Here is a 16,636-nt window from a genome sequence, read left to right as displayed (position 1 = left end):
ATGATGAATTGAATATGTGGATTAATACAGTTTAAGACCGACAAAAGACTATCATGGTCACGAAAAGACGAGTCCAAAATGACAAAAATATCATCAAGAAAACCATTGTTTTAATGTTTGAGTATTTTGACTCTCTTAACTTGGAACCATTGATCAAATATTATTGATGCAAGCATTAAATTCTTCATATTTTAGGTCAAGGAAGGCCAAATATGGAATTGGATCAGCTTGTATTGGAGGTGGTCAAGGCATAGCAGTCATGCTGGAAAACATTAACTTATGAACTGTATGATGTGACAGAAAGTGCCTTTTTTTGTAATTTGTTACACTTCCACTTAGTGAAAACATTTCCCACTGTAAGAAAAGTCTACTAATAACCTTCAAGTTAACTATCTGAATCAAATATTTTTCGGAGACTTTATAAATGATTTGTGTTGTGTAATAAATTTTTTACTTTTGTTAAAAAATCATTTTGGTTTAATATGGCTAAAAATCCATAAGCTAATTCTGAAAAATAATAGATACAATCTTCAGTTCTTACAATGACTTAGGCTATTTATTTATATATATATAAAGTATAACAATGATACATGAATTGGAAAACAATATTTACAGTTACATTACTGTAATTCGATGCTTAATAAAATGTTTACAAAATGAAACACTTATTTTAAGGTCAAAAAATATTTCAAAACGTCAATATTGAATTTTGTTCTTCGAATATTAAAAACCTGTGTGAATTTAAAAGTGTTTAAGTATATTGCTTTAGGTTATGTTGTTCATTTCATGCACATGTATTTAGTTATTACGATGGTATCTTTCCCAATTAAAATAATTATAACTCTAAAGTGAAAAACTATCTATGTATAATAGGGTGTTTCAAAAAAACTTTTCTTTTGATTTCATTTTTCTCAATAAATTGTTTTCCACTATTCATATTGATCAGGGGTCAGGCCAGAGAAAATTTGGGTCCTTTAACAAACTCCTCAAAAAAATCTGATCAACCGAAACGGACCTTTCACAAAATCCCAATCAACCACAACGGACCTTTCACAAAAATCTGATAAATGAATAGATGCTTCACAAATTGTTTACTGAAAGAGCAAATCTGAAATCAAAATAATGCATATTTCTGTGCATAAACCAGTAATATTTGGAACCTTTTTCAAGTTTAATAAGAGGGATCAGGGTATACAGGATGTTCTGTTTTTGCAGAAAAAAAAATGGCACGCTTGTGATGCACCTGCAAGCGATAAGTAACTAATACTGTCAAATAAATATAATGCTTGTTGTTTGTTTTATCATTGCTGTTTTGCAGTGGTGTAGTTATAATCTTCTCTGAAAAGGCAGCATAAGCACTTTTCTTCCTGCTCATGATGTAAACAACAATAATAAAAATAATAATATATAACAGCAAATTGAACTTAGAACTGCAAACAGATGGGGGGGGGATGTGACTGCTTCAGATAGGGATACCAGCTTTAAAAGTATCACCATTCAGCATCTCGCTTTAAACCTTTATACAACGTAAATTCAAAAAAATTGAATATCAGTACTGTTTAAACAAAACTTGCCAGTGAATCGGGTAAAATGAATGAATGCATGCTATTTAAACAAAGTAAAACATGTTATTAATTGATGGGTAAAACAGTTAACCTTAAAGGTATTATTTTAACAATTTGAGGGTCGTTAACACTTTTGAAAATTATGTTGATTTTCTATATGGGTCAAAAAATTAGAATAAACAATTCATTCAATGTGAATTTGAAAAGTAGCAAAAATATTTGCATACTTGTTAACTGCTTAGGTTGCGACACGTATAAAGCTTGGCGCCCAGAAAGATTTAAGTTAATTTTTTGATAAAAATGGGTCATCAACGTGATAAAATTGGAAACAAGGAAGTTGCTTATAGAATCATACTTTAAAGTTCAAAAAAAAAAAAACTATTAATCTAGAGTTAAGAGCAGGGCTGTCGGATTTTAGCCGGGCCAAAAAAAGCCGGCCGGCTTTTTTTGGTTTAAACCACTTTAAAAAGGCCGGCTTTTATTAAAAAAGCCGGCTTTTTTAGAAAAAATACTTTTTGGTATTTTTAGTGTGATTTAATCAAAATGAAAATTATATATCGTTAATGCAATTACTACTCTTTTAATAAAATGGTTAAAAATTAGACAGTTAGATAACAATGTGCAGTACAAAAAAAAAAAAAAAAACATAACAAAACAAACTATTGCTCTATATTATGAAATTATTGAATGGAATTTAAATGATTAGAAATTATTTTCAGTTCAAGTATTCAAAAGATCACAAAACACTGCTGCTTTTAGTACCAGTCATTTGGTTCAGTTTTTAAATAACAGTATACTCTTACCTTTTTTTCTGCTTTTGTTTAATCACCCAAACAGTAAACCACCAACACATTAAAATTTTGCTACATCACAAAAATAGAGAAAAAAAACTTATTTATTAGGGACATGATCCTTTTTGATACAATTTAAATTATTATAAAGGAATGTTTCACTATGTATATAAAAGATCACATACGACTGCTGCTGTATTAAATAAATTACCAATCATTTGGTTGAGCCTTTAAATATCGGTACACTTTCACTAATTTTTCGGCTTTTTCTGCACCTAAGCTGTTTCTGACTTTGCTCCAAATAAAGCCATAATTTGAGAAAATCCTCTCAATGGATGCAGAAGATGGAGGACAACTATGTAATTTTATAAAAAAATCACAAAAATCATCAGATATTGAACTCTTGGTTTTTGAAGCCTTGATTTTTACTAAATTCCACCATTTTCTTGCTGGAAATTGTTCGATAACGTTTTCAGAAAAAAGTAATGGTGAATAGGTTTCGGAATCTTTTATCTTGAATTTTAGTACACCGGGTAGAAATTGAGGGTACTTTTCTGCAAGCCACATTTCCGCTTCATTTTCCTGTAGATTTGTCAATCGCTTGCCAAAGTATTTGGGATCTGTCATGTGAGCTAGCAGATGAAACGGCTCAATGTGTTGATTAAATCTTTTTCTAATTTTTGCTTCATGGCTTTCTAAAGATGAGTCTCCTATAACATTCAACCATGTCTCCACTGCTTTCGACAAAGTAGCGTTGTCGCTTTGAAGTTCATTGATTGCTTTTGAAATAATTTCAAGCTGCTTACGTAGGTAAACAACTTGAGTATAGATACCAACATTTGTCAGTATACTTCCAATCTGCTGATCAAACTCATCCAAGTGCTCTAATCTGATTTCATTATACTTGTGAAAATTAATGATGAAAGTTCTTAGACATTCATCTTGTGAATTCCATCTAGTGTCATTGGGTATCTGAGGCATTAAGCCATTTTTCTCCTTTAGCCACCCATGAGCATTGTGCTTATTCCTGAAATATTTTTGCACTTCTAAGACATGTTTAATTAAACTATTTGGTATGATGTCTTTAACACAAAGATTTAGCATGTGTGCTGAGCATCCATAAATCAAAAGTGACTGGTGAGTTTCCTGAATTTGATTTCCCATAGCAGTCATCTTATTTTCATTATCTGTACAAATAGCGAACACTTTCTTATTATACTTGATCTCGACTTCCTCTAGTGTTTCCTTCGCAAAATTAGCACAAAACTCTGCTGTTTTCTTTTCCGAACCACAGTCCATAGCCTTGAAAAGGTAAGATTTAACTCCGGTATGAATACTGCAGGCAAAAATTGGGTCATTTTTTACACTTGACCATCCATCAAGGATTAAAGTTAGAGCTGCTTCATCGACAAGTTCTTTCTTTAAGCAGTTTTCAATATCATCGCAAGCTTCATCAAGTAATTTCCCCGAAAGTTGATGCCTGTTAGGAGGAACGTAACCAGGTCTTAAATCTTCAACCATTTTTTTAAATTCTACATTGCTTGAAACATTGAAAGCTATGTTGTTTGCATAAAAAAATCTAGCAACAGATTTATCCAAATTTTGTTTCTGAGATGCTGTTGTAACTACACCGTAAGAAAATATGGATTTCTGCTTTTGTTCTTTGCTTGAAGAAGGAACTTCTGCACAGTCATTATTGCACTCTTCAACTCTGGGCACTTTAGTAGGAGGCTCAATCTCTGCAATATCAGTTTCTTCAATAGTCCTAGAGGCAATATTCCTTTTGCACTTTTTTAAATGTTCTTTTATTCTTACAGCTCTTTTGCTAACAACAGTTTCGCAATGTTTGCACTTCACTTTTGTGCCAAATTCAGTAAACTCATTCCATTCTGAAGCTTGTTTTCTCCCACATCCTGAAGCCATTATAACTTTGGGAAAATAATAGTGATCACTAAAAATTTGAACTGAGCTACTCAAAGGTTCAAAATGGTTTTAAAGCAGAAAAGAATTGTGATACCATTTTCAATCTGCAATTCCATTCTTTTAAGAGGTGCTATTTTATTGGTTATTGGAACTAGATCAGTAACCAATAGTTGTCAGATAAATTTTTTATTCCCCCAGACTTGGATGGGAGGGTGACCTGTCTGCCCTTCCATTCCTGAAAGGTACCCTTCTTCCCCTTTTATTTGTGAAATGGTTCTGTTCTTGCCTGTTTGATGAGAAACCAGAACCCTGTTGATTTGAACACAAAAGTGAATAAAATGCAGCAGTACCTTCCTCACTCTATTTCTGCAATCTTTCTCTCCTCCCCTCCCCCCCCCCTCCTACTCAACTAGGATTGTCATTGACTATTGCTCATTCACCAGCTCCCCAATTCTGGAACAAGGAAGGAACATTCTTTCAGGATAATAATACTCTGCCACCTGTTTTTATCTTTAGTTGCACCTTTAATACTTTTGTATGTCACTGCTCCTGTCACTCAAACTAGAGGATCATTCCCATTGATATCCACTCTTTCTTTCTGACTAGCCTCTGCTGAATTCTGAGTAATTGTAAGTTTCTAGAATTGCCTTGAAACCACTAAAGAATACTGGTCATGACCCTCCTTATCACCTTACAAATAGTGCAGAATGGGTTTCTTTGTCCAATTGACATACCTCTGAATGCAATTCCAATGTTTATCTTTTCAGCAGAGTTTAAGTAAAGGGAAGGTGTCTTTTTCCATTTTATAACATTTCATTCAAATTCAAAGCAAGTAATTCAGCAATGATGTATTTTATTTACTATTTATCTACTTGGAAATAAAATAATTAAATTCATTTGAAATAAATTATTTTTTAAACTTTAGAATATAAAAAAAGTAAGAGTTCTGCATTTTAGCAGTGACCTGTTTTTAAGATCAGCTGACCTGTATCTGTTCCCTTCCCCCAGGCGCGCTTTTGATATGAAGTCCTGGAATTATTCAGCTAATATATGATAGCACTTAATTTTGAAGCTAATAAATTAGTAATATTTCAAGCATCAGTTCTTTTCTTCTACTAATCTTGGTTTTTTGCTAAATTCAGAAGGGTGCCATTTGATTATTTTGTAGTATATGTTTTTTTTAAAACATAGAATAGTCTTTAAAAAAATAAATACTGTACACACAAAAAATACTATGCAGATGTTGTTTTAAGCTGTAACACAATCATTCAAAAGAAACAATTTGACAAAAAATGAGAAATTTTTATCACATTTCAATGAAGCATTTTTTTTTTTTTTTTTCACTGTCTTCCTAAGAAAACTGATTTTTTTTAAGTTTAAATTTTCCCAGTTTGTTCTGAGTCACTATACTACATACTTTCTTGTATTGTAATCAAAGATAAACATGTTTAAAGTCATATTGTCCTCTCTGAGCAACAGTAGGATATCATATTGTTATTTCTGGGATTAGATGTCTTACTGTTGCTCTGAGGCGACAATATGGAAGCACTTTTCCATGCTGAAGGTGGAAGAGTAAGCAACAAAAGCGTAAGGATTCTCTCAGACATTTGAAATCATTTGCAGTTTTTGTTTGTATATTCTTTTTATCACCATATTTTCAGCATAAGCATTGCTTTATTACTTGAATTAACATTGGTTATCCTATTAAAATGTAAGGAGGGCATTAGTATAAGTAGTAAAGTATGTAATGCAAAAAAGCCAAAAAAGACCGGCTTTTTTTAAAAAAGGCCAAATAAAGCCGGCTTTTTTAATAAAAGCCGGCCGGTCTGGCTTTTTTTAAAAAAAGCCGGCTTTTTTACAGCCCTGGTTAAGAGAACGATCTACTTTCTCGAAGATTTTAAAAGAATGTAGAAGGACTGACCAATTGGAAAATAACCGAAGTAAATGAGGTTGAAAGCTTGTAACAACTGGTACAGATGAACGCAAATAAAAGTGAATCTTCCAAAATATTAGTTTAAGAAATGCTTCTTACACCCATAAGTGTTGGAAAGAATCTGTAGTAATTACATTCAAGCCACTTGAACAATTGCATAAACTGCAGTTGCAATGTTGAGGGCCCTTGAAGTAAAACCTACCATGAACATGAAGCAGAGACATGTTCAATTCTTCCAGAACCTAAAGAGAAGCTCATTTAGGTGCAACAAGATGGAGAAAGTAGTGATGAATTCAGTGATGAATCCTTATTTGAAATATGTGTTGAAGAAAGGTGTTCGGGTTTGCATTAGAAAAGTGAAGCGCTTAAGAAATCTTGTGCAGGACATTCTCTCAAACTGAGACATCCTTTATGGTATGGGGATGCATGAGAGTTGCTGGAACTGGGCAGTTGTATGTATCTTAAAACAATGAACTCCGCTGTTTATCAAGATATACTGGATTACTGCGTGATATTCTTTTCTGAGGCACAGCAGGTACACATTCAGTGACACATTTATTTTTCAACAAGAATCCCCTTTATGTCACATCTCTAAATCTGCTCGTAGATTTTAAGCAGAAAGGGGGATTTCGGTATTAAACTGGCCAAGCAACTCTGCCGATCTCAATACCATCAAAAATTTGTGGCATCGTTCAATCTAAAGAAAAAGGTGCAAGACTTAGGGCCAGCTAACAAAATTGAACTCTTTGCATTGAAACAGAATCAGTAGCCTTGAATGTAAACAGCTGGTGGAATTTATATTTGAAAGGATTAAAGATGAGATTCTTTCAAAAAATGACGCGACAAAATATTGTTTAGTTTGAAAATGTTTTTTCGCATTTTAATTTTAATATTCTATTTTTTTGACTCAATGTAATGTATCGTCACTATAACTTTGGGATAATTCTGCCTAATATAATTTTTAATTAAGTTTATATGAAATATTATGTACACTTTAGTCTATAAGAAAGACGGCTTGTTCATTTAAAAACCTACTTTGCTCTTATATTTAGTTAAATAAGCTTTTTCCCCAAAAAATAAGTTTTTTTATAATTTGTGTTGTAGTAACTTGATTAGAAAATACTCCCATAAATTTTACCAGCTTGGCAACATTTGCGTTTTTATGGTGCAATGTTTGATCGTTAATTTGGGAGAAAACAATATGGGTTTGAATTTTCGATGCTAATATAAGGATGATTAACTTTAATAAACTTTTTTATGTCTTGTTTTTATACTTTTGATGCCTTCATTTAAAAAAAATTTATACGATTCTCATATCGGATGTAAATAGATTTTATTCTTTTTCAAGCTTACTTTGCCTAGGATGCAGATAAATGAGAACTATTTCTGTTACATCGCTTATTTCAAATTTTTTAAGCGAAATTCAATTTTCTTTTATTAGACAAAAATTAAAATGCTGAATCTATGGTTTAATTTTATTTTGCTTTAACTGTGTCGATAGATGTCAATGAGCTTTTAGAAGCATCATGAAGGATTACTACTAACAGCCTATTTTGTTTCTGTGCTTTGAGTATGCATATCTAACTACAACAGGAAAAAAATTAGCTTCCTATTGCAAGTCCATCATCAAGGTTTTTCAGCTCGAAATGACGAAAACTACTTTTTCAACCATGATTAGACCCCCGAGAATTTCTAATTAGATTAACTTACCAAACAGCATGACCTTGAGGGTCATAGATCTGGACAAAATTCTGGATTTAGGTCCTTTCACTTTAGATGTGAAACCATGTAAAGCGGTTTGACTGCATATGCCGTAGTTCGGCTGCAATGGGGGTCCAAAGTTACCAGTTGAGTCCAAAAAAGCAATGGATTTTCATTTTAAATTAAAACTTTTTTTGCCCTTTTCTTGCATTGCAGTATGAACCAACTGAATGCATTCAGAACATAGAATAAATCCCCCATTACGTTGCCCTGACAAGAGATGCTAAATTTGTTGAGGGGGAGGGAGTCAAATATTTTGTCAGTTTCAAATTCCAACAAAAACACCATTACAATTTGAATCCTGTAGACTTTTTCAGACAGCAAAATCTTCAGGGTATTGAATCCAGAAGTGTTTCTTCGAATATCTCGAAAACTAAACTTGTACAGATGCCGCTGTTAGTACATGCCACAGTAGAGAATATAGGTGAAAGATTTTACCTATTCAACTCGTCCACAAAGATGGCAAAAGCAAACAATGCATTTTAAAAATCCTTTAGCCACCTTTGATAGCACCGTGGGATGGAAATTTGCCTTAGAAAAACAAAGGATCAGCTATCAGTAATACTATCGGAACCAAACCATGAACAATGGTCAAGCGATTATTACCGTCAGACACTGGAATTGCTATGGCAAATGCCAGTTCAGAACCAGACACATGGGCCCTTACTAAGCTTGTATGGAGTATGTTTCACATTGGTAGAAAACGTTGGAAAACAACTTCCGTATTTACTCGCCGATACCATATTCTAGAAATTATATGTTCTGTTGTATTCACGCAATGCACGAGACCATCAACGTCTAGTGTACTTACTATATAGTGCAGCTCTGGTTAGTTGATCTATGACCTTGACTATGTTTACCTGTTTTCGGGGAGTTTAGTGAAAAATAGATGTGTTATTGGCTCGGATTTTAGTTGGAATATTTTTGAAAAACTACTGAGAAAGTTTCTCAACTTAGTGCCAATTACCCCTCCCTATTTTCCGAAACAGAGATAAGCCTTGTCAGAGTCGCAGCTCAACTTCTCAGAGCCGCACTATACTGCTGACAGTCATTAAGAGGGAAATACAATCAGGGATGGAATTTCTGCAAGCCAACTGCTGATGTTCTATGCAAGAGAAGGTTATTACAAATGAAAGACGTTTTTATTGTGTATGATTTCCGGTTTCAGGAGCTATCCATCATGCTAGGTGGATGCTGAAGATTCCTTATAGCTGTGAATGTTTTGTAATTTGTTCAAACTTGCAGCAATAGAAAAAAACAAGGTCATTTGTAACACCTAAATCCTCAATATGAACAAAAATCTGAGAGTTTGGTTTACAGCACTTCTTCCTGTGCAGGCAGAATTATGAATGATTTGAAATTTCTTAAAAGTTACCAGCCCACAGTAGAGAATATAGGTGAAAGAAGATTTTACCTATTCACTTGTCCATAAAGACGGCAAAGGCAAACAACGCATTTTGAAAATCCTCTAGCCACCTTTGATAGCACCGTGGGATAGACATAAAGACGAGAACACAAAAATATCCATTGTGGATGCAGACAAACTTTTTGGTATCTTAGGCGAGTATATTGCAACACTAGCCATGTTTGATTCAGATATTATGGTGGAGGAAAATGCGAAAGATAGTAAATGCTAGTCATGAAAGAGATGATGAAGTTGAATCACTGAAGCTCACAAGACTGCAAAAGGAGGAAGGAGATTGACGTATTGATGAATAAACATATATATGTACACTGCCTCGACATTGAAAATGCAACACCAAGAAGAAGTGGTCAGAAAGTGATGAAATTTGGATAAAAGACAGAGACAGCAAGGAATAATAAATGATCTTAATTTCAAAATGATAGGCAGAATACAGAGCGAGAACGGCGTCGGCTCAGTAGGATGTAGGGACCACCGCGAACAGCGATACACGAAGAAACCGATAGAATTAGCGCTACTGTCACTCCTCTTTACTTATCATTTATTTAACTTAGTTTACATTCTGTTAAAACGCCGCTCTGTTGCATCACATGACGTTGTCTGCAATCCCACTCTTTTCGCTCGTTAGAGGGCGACACCAGTATTAGACTATTATGCAGATTAGCACACCTGCTTAGCCATGATTGGTTGCAGTGTTCTGCATGCGTAGGGGAAGCATCTGACAATTTTCATGTCCCATCATGCATCAATATGTTAATTTGGTTTTCAGATGTAAGCAGATGTTCCTTTACTGAGCACTCACTCTCTGATTCACTTTTCTCACGGGAGCGGGGTGGCGACAGATCAGGGAAAAGTCAGGGAACTTTATTAATCAGGGAAAAGTCAGGGAAATATCAGGGAATTTTGAAAAAATAACAAAAAATCAGGGAAAATTGATTTTTTGAAGAAAAAAATTTTTTTTTTTTTGCTTTACAAAATTAAGTACTCTTAATTCCCTACGCATTTTCTGCCAATTATCTGTTCAAGAAAAAAAAATAATAAAAATAAAATTAATGAGGTGCGATTATACACTGCCGCATATTTGTGCATCTTTTTTCCTCAACGTCAAAGTATTGAATCTTACTTATTAACCGCAGGATGAACTTCTTAAGATTGCTTTTGTGTCTGTTAGGTTGTTTATTTTACCTAGCTCGAAATATCTTTTTACGCTTTCAATGCTACGTAAAATAAACAACCATACAGGCAAAGAGGAAGCCTTCAATTATGCCTTAGCTCCTTTGCCTTTATTCCATTATCTCGAAGTAATTAGCGTACTATAATCACGATTTCAAGAAGAAATCTTTGGTTTTTGAATTAATACTATAAAAGCTTAAAAGTTATTACTTCTTCGCGTTTTTAATTTAATTGCTAAAATTGAACTTTCAATTAAAAAAACTTTGTTTTTTGCCATTATACTATTTGTTGTCACCGCAGATTATAAAGGTTTTCTTTTCTTCAGACTTTAGTGATTCTTTAATTTTATAACCAAGTTGTATTCTTCTTTTATATATTTTGAAATTAACTAATTGCTTTTTTTTTCCCCCCTTGCATTTCAAAGTTGTTTGTTACAAAAGCAATCTAAGATTTTTTCTCGTTACATACTGAAATCATTTGAAATAGAGTTAACTTGTGTACTTAAGAAAATATCTTTATTTTTTTATTGTTAAAAATGCTGTATTCATTCATTAAAACCTATGTCCTTGATTAGAGAAAAGCTCCCTATGAATGGTTGTCAAATGGTTTCATCTGTTTTGCATAAATATGTCAATTAGTTATATAAGAATAATTACATTAATTCTATTCTTTCACTATTACTTGTTATTCTTGCAACAATTATTATACTGTTTGAAAACTTAGAACTAAAAAGTAATTGAAATTATTTTGAACTATCATAAATACACATGTTTTTAAAAGTAATTTTAATAGTTTCTTAAATTCTTATGCTAAGTAGTTTCTGGAAGTAAAGTTTTTTTTTTTTTTGTAATTTTCTCTTTAGTTCTACAACTTTACGTAACTTAAAACATTTAAAACACTGCATTTTATACAAACATACAAGGGATTTCAAGTAAAGCAAAGAAAGAAAACCATTATCATTGGTAACGTAAATCAGGGAAATTTGGTGAACTTAATCAGGGAAATCAGGGAAAAGTCAGGGAACTTTTTTTCACAGTTCCTGTCACCACCCTGGGGAGGTATCGAGATGCTACTCACTACCGGTTAGGCTGCTTAGCCATTTTTTACAAAGCTAGAGCATGTGCTAGTTAGCCACGTTAGATTTAAGTCGGCCATATTAGATTTGAGCTCGGTCTTGTCAGTTATCAGGTGAGCAGCCATGTTTAAATAATCCGGTGGTCTATATACATATTTTTGTTTTTAAGTTGTTTTTAGTGTTCTAGTTTGAAATAAATGTTATTGTTTTAAAAAGGTGGTATGGAATTGTATGCAATTGCGCCCCAAACCCTTATGCCACGTTGTTGTGCGGTGGGACGTTCCACAGTTACTGCCGGATTAGATTTGTCTCCACGTCGACGGCAACTATCACTGGATAAACAGAAGCGGGATTCATCTGAGAACACGACATTTTGCCATTCTGTCATCCGTGTAGCTCTGGTCCGGCACCATACTAAACGTTGCTGTTTATGTTGTGGGGACAATGGCAGTCTTCTTAGGGAACGCCATGATTGCAGACTAAGTGCGACCAAACGATGGGAGAAGGTTCTGGTTGACACGGGAACATTCAGGGTATCTTACACCTGCAGCAGAATCAAGGAAGTGACTTGTGGGTCTGCTACAGCTTGTCGGTGGATGCGTCGATCCACGCGTTCTGATGTCACTGTGGCTGCCCCTGCACCCCTTAATCTTGCCACATTTCGTTGTTCCAACCATCTTCGGCACAGCCGATGCACCGTGTTCGCATCCATGTGGGTATCAGCTACGATTTGACATACGGACCAACCTCCCCTTCCCAGTCCAATCACCATACCCCTCGTAAAATCGTCTATCTGCTGGAAGTGCCTTCGTTGATGGTGGGCAGGTATTCTCTCGTGTTACACGTATCCTCCAAGACGAAAACAAAATTTCTTCGATAATTCTCCAGTCAGAAATAAAGACACGAATATTGCCCATTCTGCAAGTTCCTTCCCTTGTATCTTACTTCACGTGCGTCGGAGAGCTGCGCATTTCATATCATTTACATAACTCAGTGATGAACGTCTACTCTAAAATTTGCATAAATTTCTGAGCACTCCTTCTTGGTGTTGCATTTTCAATGTCGAGCAGTGTATGTATATATATAACTTTACATTGATCCTGAGTGCTGGGGGCAAGAAGGCTACCTGCGAGGCTTCGAAAAAGAAAAAACTTATGGATGACAACATAGCAAATGCTTTCATTAAGGGTCATGCTACAGTCTGCATAAGACTTTTGCCAAAGACGAAGAACATAAAATGTCTTCTTCAAGTGGTCCAGGAACATCGATTTAGATACCAAAGTTGCAAGAAATCTTTCCAACCTAATGAGTAAGTTATAATACATTTTGTATATGTCATTTCTTTTCCTACCTGTACTTGGTTTATTCTTCATATTTTTTGTTTCACATGTATAAAAAGATTAATAAATAACTTGACCAGTAGTCGTGCATATTCTGCATTTTTGTCATGGAGTTTTAATGCAGTCTGTGCAAAATCTCTAAATATAAATATAGTTTACCAAAATTTCACCCAAATTATTGTATATTGGGGCATGAAAAAACAGGGTGAGGATTTTTTTTTTTTGCATTGATTTCGGAAGCACCCTAAATTTAAAGTTTATTCACATCGAACATAAGCTATGTTGTCCCCTAGCTCAATAATGAAGCTCTTTGTTTTTTGATTGATAACATGCTACACCATAGTTAAGTTATGAAATGAATGAAGTTCAAACAAGTAATTAAGATTATGGAATGAAACTGGAAAAACATTTTATTTTGTTTTTTGAAAACATATATACAAAAAGTGGGCTCGCGTTCAGATTTATAAATGGTAGTTCTCTAACAGACAAGAAAGCTAAAAGATTAAAAGTGAAATATGCACCATTGAAATAACAAAATTCAAATTTGTCTAAATGTTTTACTATACATTAATGTGTGATTTAATATAAAAAATATCGGCTTATAAGTATTATAGAAAAATATTTAATCATACTTTAGTAAAAATATTTAGCTATTCTTCTGATTTCATTTTTAAAGAATAACATTTTAAACAAAAAAAGTAAATATGAAATACAATCATAAATCAGCATTTAAATAAAAACAAAGGATTGTTTTGCGTTAACAATTCAAATTTATAAATTCTAATATAAAAATTGCAGAAGAATTTTTTGGTTAAATATTTTGGCTGATGTTTCATAACGTGGAACAGCTAACACAGTTCAAGAAATGCACACATGTTTTGCATAACTTCAACATCATATTTTATTGTAAAAACAATAAAACCAGTGTCAAACTTATTATCATATAAACAATTAAAACATTTGGATATTTGCATCAGTTACCAAATAGTTTATTATAAATTTGAATGGCTACTTATATCATGGGGATTACAAAGCTTTTATGCATTTCAATAAATGTGTATGAACATAGATGTTTAATTTCGCTGTAAACTTAAAATTTTAGTGCAGTCAGTTTTACTAATGTTAGATACAATTTGTAAACTTTGTTTTAACTGAATATGTTTAATAAACTGTTCTTATTTAAAACCTTCAATCTGGCAATTTATCAATATGATGCTAAAACTCAACATGCCATTGTGCATTTTTTATGAAGTAAAAAAATTCTGCTTAGACATAAAACATCAGAATGGAAATTGCCGAGAACTTTTAGAAAAAACATCTTACACATTATAAAAACAATTTTGAAATTTTTTTTTCTACTATTTTCATTCAAAAAAGTAAAGGAAAACTAAACTTCAGAATCTTTCTATTTTGTAACAGAAAGTTATATTTAAAATTGTCAATGCTATAATGTTTTACAATATTTGTTTTAAGCACACATCATGTGTAAAGCTACAATCCATAGTCAGAGCTGAAGCAGAATGGCAAGCAAATACCCACAGGAAGCTGTATGGTGTTTGCTCACACATGTGTGTCAAAAGTAAATGGAAAACAAGTTTTTACATCATTCAGAATGACACTGAAAAATTGGAGGCATTTTCATATTGCATAGATTTAAGATTGCTTACTGACGGTATCTGTAATTGCTCAGTATCTGAAGCATTGCTAAATTCTTCAAATCAAAATGTTACACATTTTAAATTAAATTTTTGACACCAAAAAAATAATAAACCCAAAAGTATTGATATCACACAATTATGAACTAATTACAGTAAAACCTCTCTTTAATGGACATCTTTTTGACTGATAAATTATTTGGGACTAATGCACAGCAATTAGTGTGTTGGAAACCTTTCTTTTCTCATCTTTTCACAATGGCGACAACTTACAAAATTTTGTTAGTTACTTGCTAATACAGGCCTGTTTATAAAACTCACAGAAGATGCAGAGAAGAGTATTTTTATACAGAGCTAATTTATGTTATACAACAATTGGGAATTTTTCAGCAGAATAAACAAAAAGAAATTTTGAGAATTTGCTAACTAGGTAGGAAACAAGGTTTTGCCTCTGATCACCCCCCCCCCCTTTTTGTTTAAATGTGTAATCTGAATTAAACAGCCCTATAGTGAGTTGTTCATACATGAAATTGTTATTCTCTCTTCACTTTCATTCTTCAATTTAAACATGCTGTAATTTTAAAGTTATTACATTTGTAAAAAAAAATTCTTCATTAAAACACTTCTACTCATGTGACTAGATCTTATAGAAGTGCTCATTGACTTTCGTGAAAGAAAGTTTGTTATGAGCTTTGTTTGGAAAAATAATATTTACGAAAACCTAAAAAAAAATTTCAATTCATTATGCTTTTTTTTTAAATTTTGGTAAAAAATTAAAGATAAAGAAATAGTTTCACCCTGAATGACTTGAAAGGATTTTTAAATCCCAATTTTAAACTTAAAAACACAAAAAACAAATTTGTATGAGGTGTTTCTTACCTTATACTTGTTTCTCAAATTACCTTTGTCATGTCTCAATTTTGAACTTAAAATGAAATTTAATAAGTTTTTTCATGAAAGGAGTTTCATTAAATGAGTTTCAAACTCTCATTAAGAATTTCAAGAAATTAGAATGAACTGGGAGGAAAATTATTTATAAAGTCATTGATCAATCACTTTTTTAAGGAATAAGCTCTGGCAGTTTCCAACAAATAACTTAGTTCCAAAAGATAGTGAATAATTAAAACTTAATTCTAAAAGAGTGAATGATTAAAAGTGAAGAAAAAATAGTTCAAAAACTGTGGCACAGTCGGGAAAAAATGAAAAATGTGCTTTTGAATATTTTTTAACATTTTAAATATCAAAAGTGCATTCAGTGTTGGATTTTTTTTTCAAATTGAACCATACACAAATATTACTGAGATAATTTAGATTTAAAAAGATGTCCTTTCCTTATTATCTTAAGGCAATGTTGTTGTCCATTAATAAGTGGTTTCACTATACATGTTTTTAAATAAACATAAAACCTAGGGTAGACCAGGGTGAGTAACGCTATCAAGTTAGGCTCAATAATAACACAGAGAGAAATGTACATTTCTAATAAGAAAAAAAAACTATCATTATTACACAAGTCATTATAAAAAAAACATTTATACACATGTTTCTCTGTACATATTTAAAACAAGTCTACTTTTGAATTCTAACAAGGTTGAATTTAACATAATAAAATTAACTTTTAAGTATGCTTTTCAGTTTATACAACAGAACAGTTCACAAAAAACAGAGGCAGACCAAGGACACAGTTTGGAAGAATTAATGCCTACATAAAAAGAGCATCTCATCAAAATCTTGTGCAATGTTATTCAAACATTACATACATAATTTTTCCAATTCTATAGAACAAATATAGTGTAATATTTTCAAAAACAAAAATAATAAATAAATTTGCATCTAGAACTGAATCAACCTTCTTTTTATATAAATCAACATTCTAGTACCAGATCAATCTCAATTGGCTTCAACTACAAATTAATTTAAATATATATTTTAAACTGATTTTTAAAAACATATCACTTATGTGCACACACACATGAAAACTGATTAATGTAAAGCTGATA

The 16,636-nt window shown here is 32.6% G+C and overlaps 2 protein-coding genes across 2 annotated transcripts in view; one reads left to right on the top strand and one right to left on the bottom strand.

Moving 5' to 3' along the window:
• The window catches only part of LOC129231821 (3-ketoacyl-CoA thiolase, mitochondrial-like), a 40,155-nt gene extending 39,688 nt beyond the window's left edge, over positions 1–467 (top strand). Inside the window, exon 11 of the mRNA XM_054866202.1 lies at positions 196–467. Within this exon, the coding sequence (XP_054722177.1) occupies positions 196–283 (88 nt within the window). The 3' untranslated portion in view covers positions 284–467. The remainder of the gene's footprint in view (positions 1–195) is intronic.
• Positions 468–1,091: 624 nt separating this feature from the next.
• On the bottom strand, positions 1,092–4,279 carry LOC129231116 (uncharacterized). Its single transcript, XM_054865362.1, has 2 exons — positions 3,163–4,279; positions 1,092–1,108 (listed from the first exon to the last, which is right to left on the bottom strand). Exons 1-2 carry the CDS (start codon positions 4,277–4,279, stop codon positions 1,092–1,094), a joined length of 1,134 nt encoding a protein of 377 aa, XP_054721337.1.
• Between the last annotated feature and the right edge of the window lie 12,357 nt (positions 4,280–16,636).

The sequence above is a fragment of the Uloborus diversus genome, chromosome 10 (genome assembly GCF_026930045.1).
Source record: "Uloborus diversus isolate 005 chromosome 10, Udiv.v.3.1, whole genome shotgun sequence".
Taxonomy (NCBI): domain Eukaryota; kingdom Metazoa; phylum Arthropoda; class Arachnida; order Araneae; family Uloboridae; genus Uloborus; species Uloborus diversus.
Note: the sequence above shows the minus strand (reverse complement) of the source record. Positions and strands in the feature narration are given on the sequence as shown.

Coding starts and splice junctions, on each gene's coding strand:
- LOC129231116 (XM_054865362.1), bottom strand. CDS start 4,279: ATGGCTTCAGGATGTGGGAGAAAACAAGCTTCAGAATGGAATGAGTTT.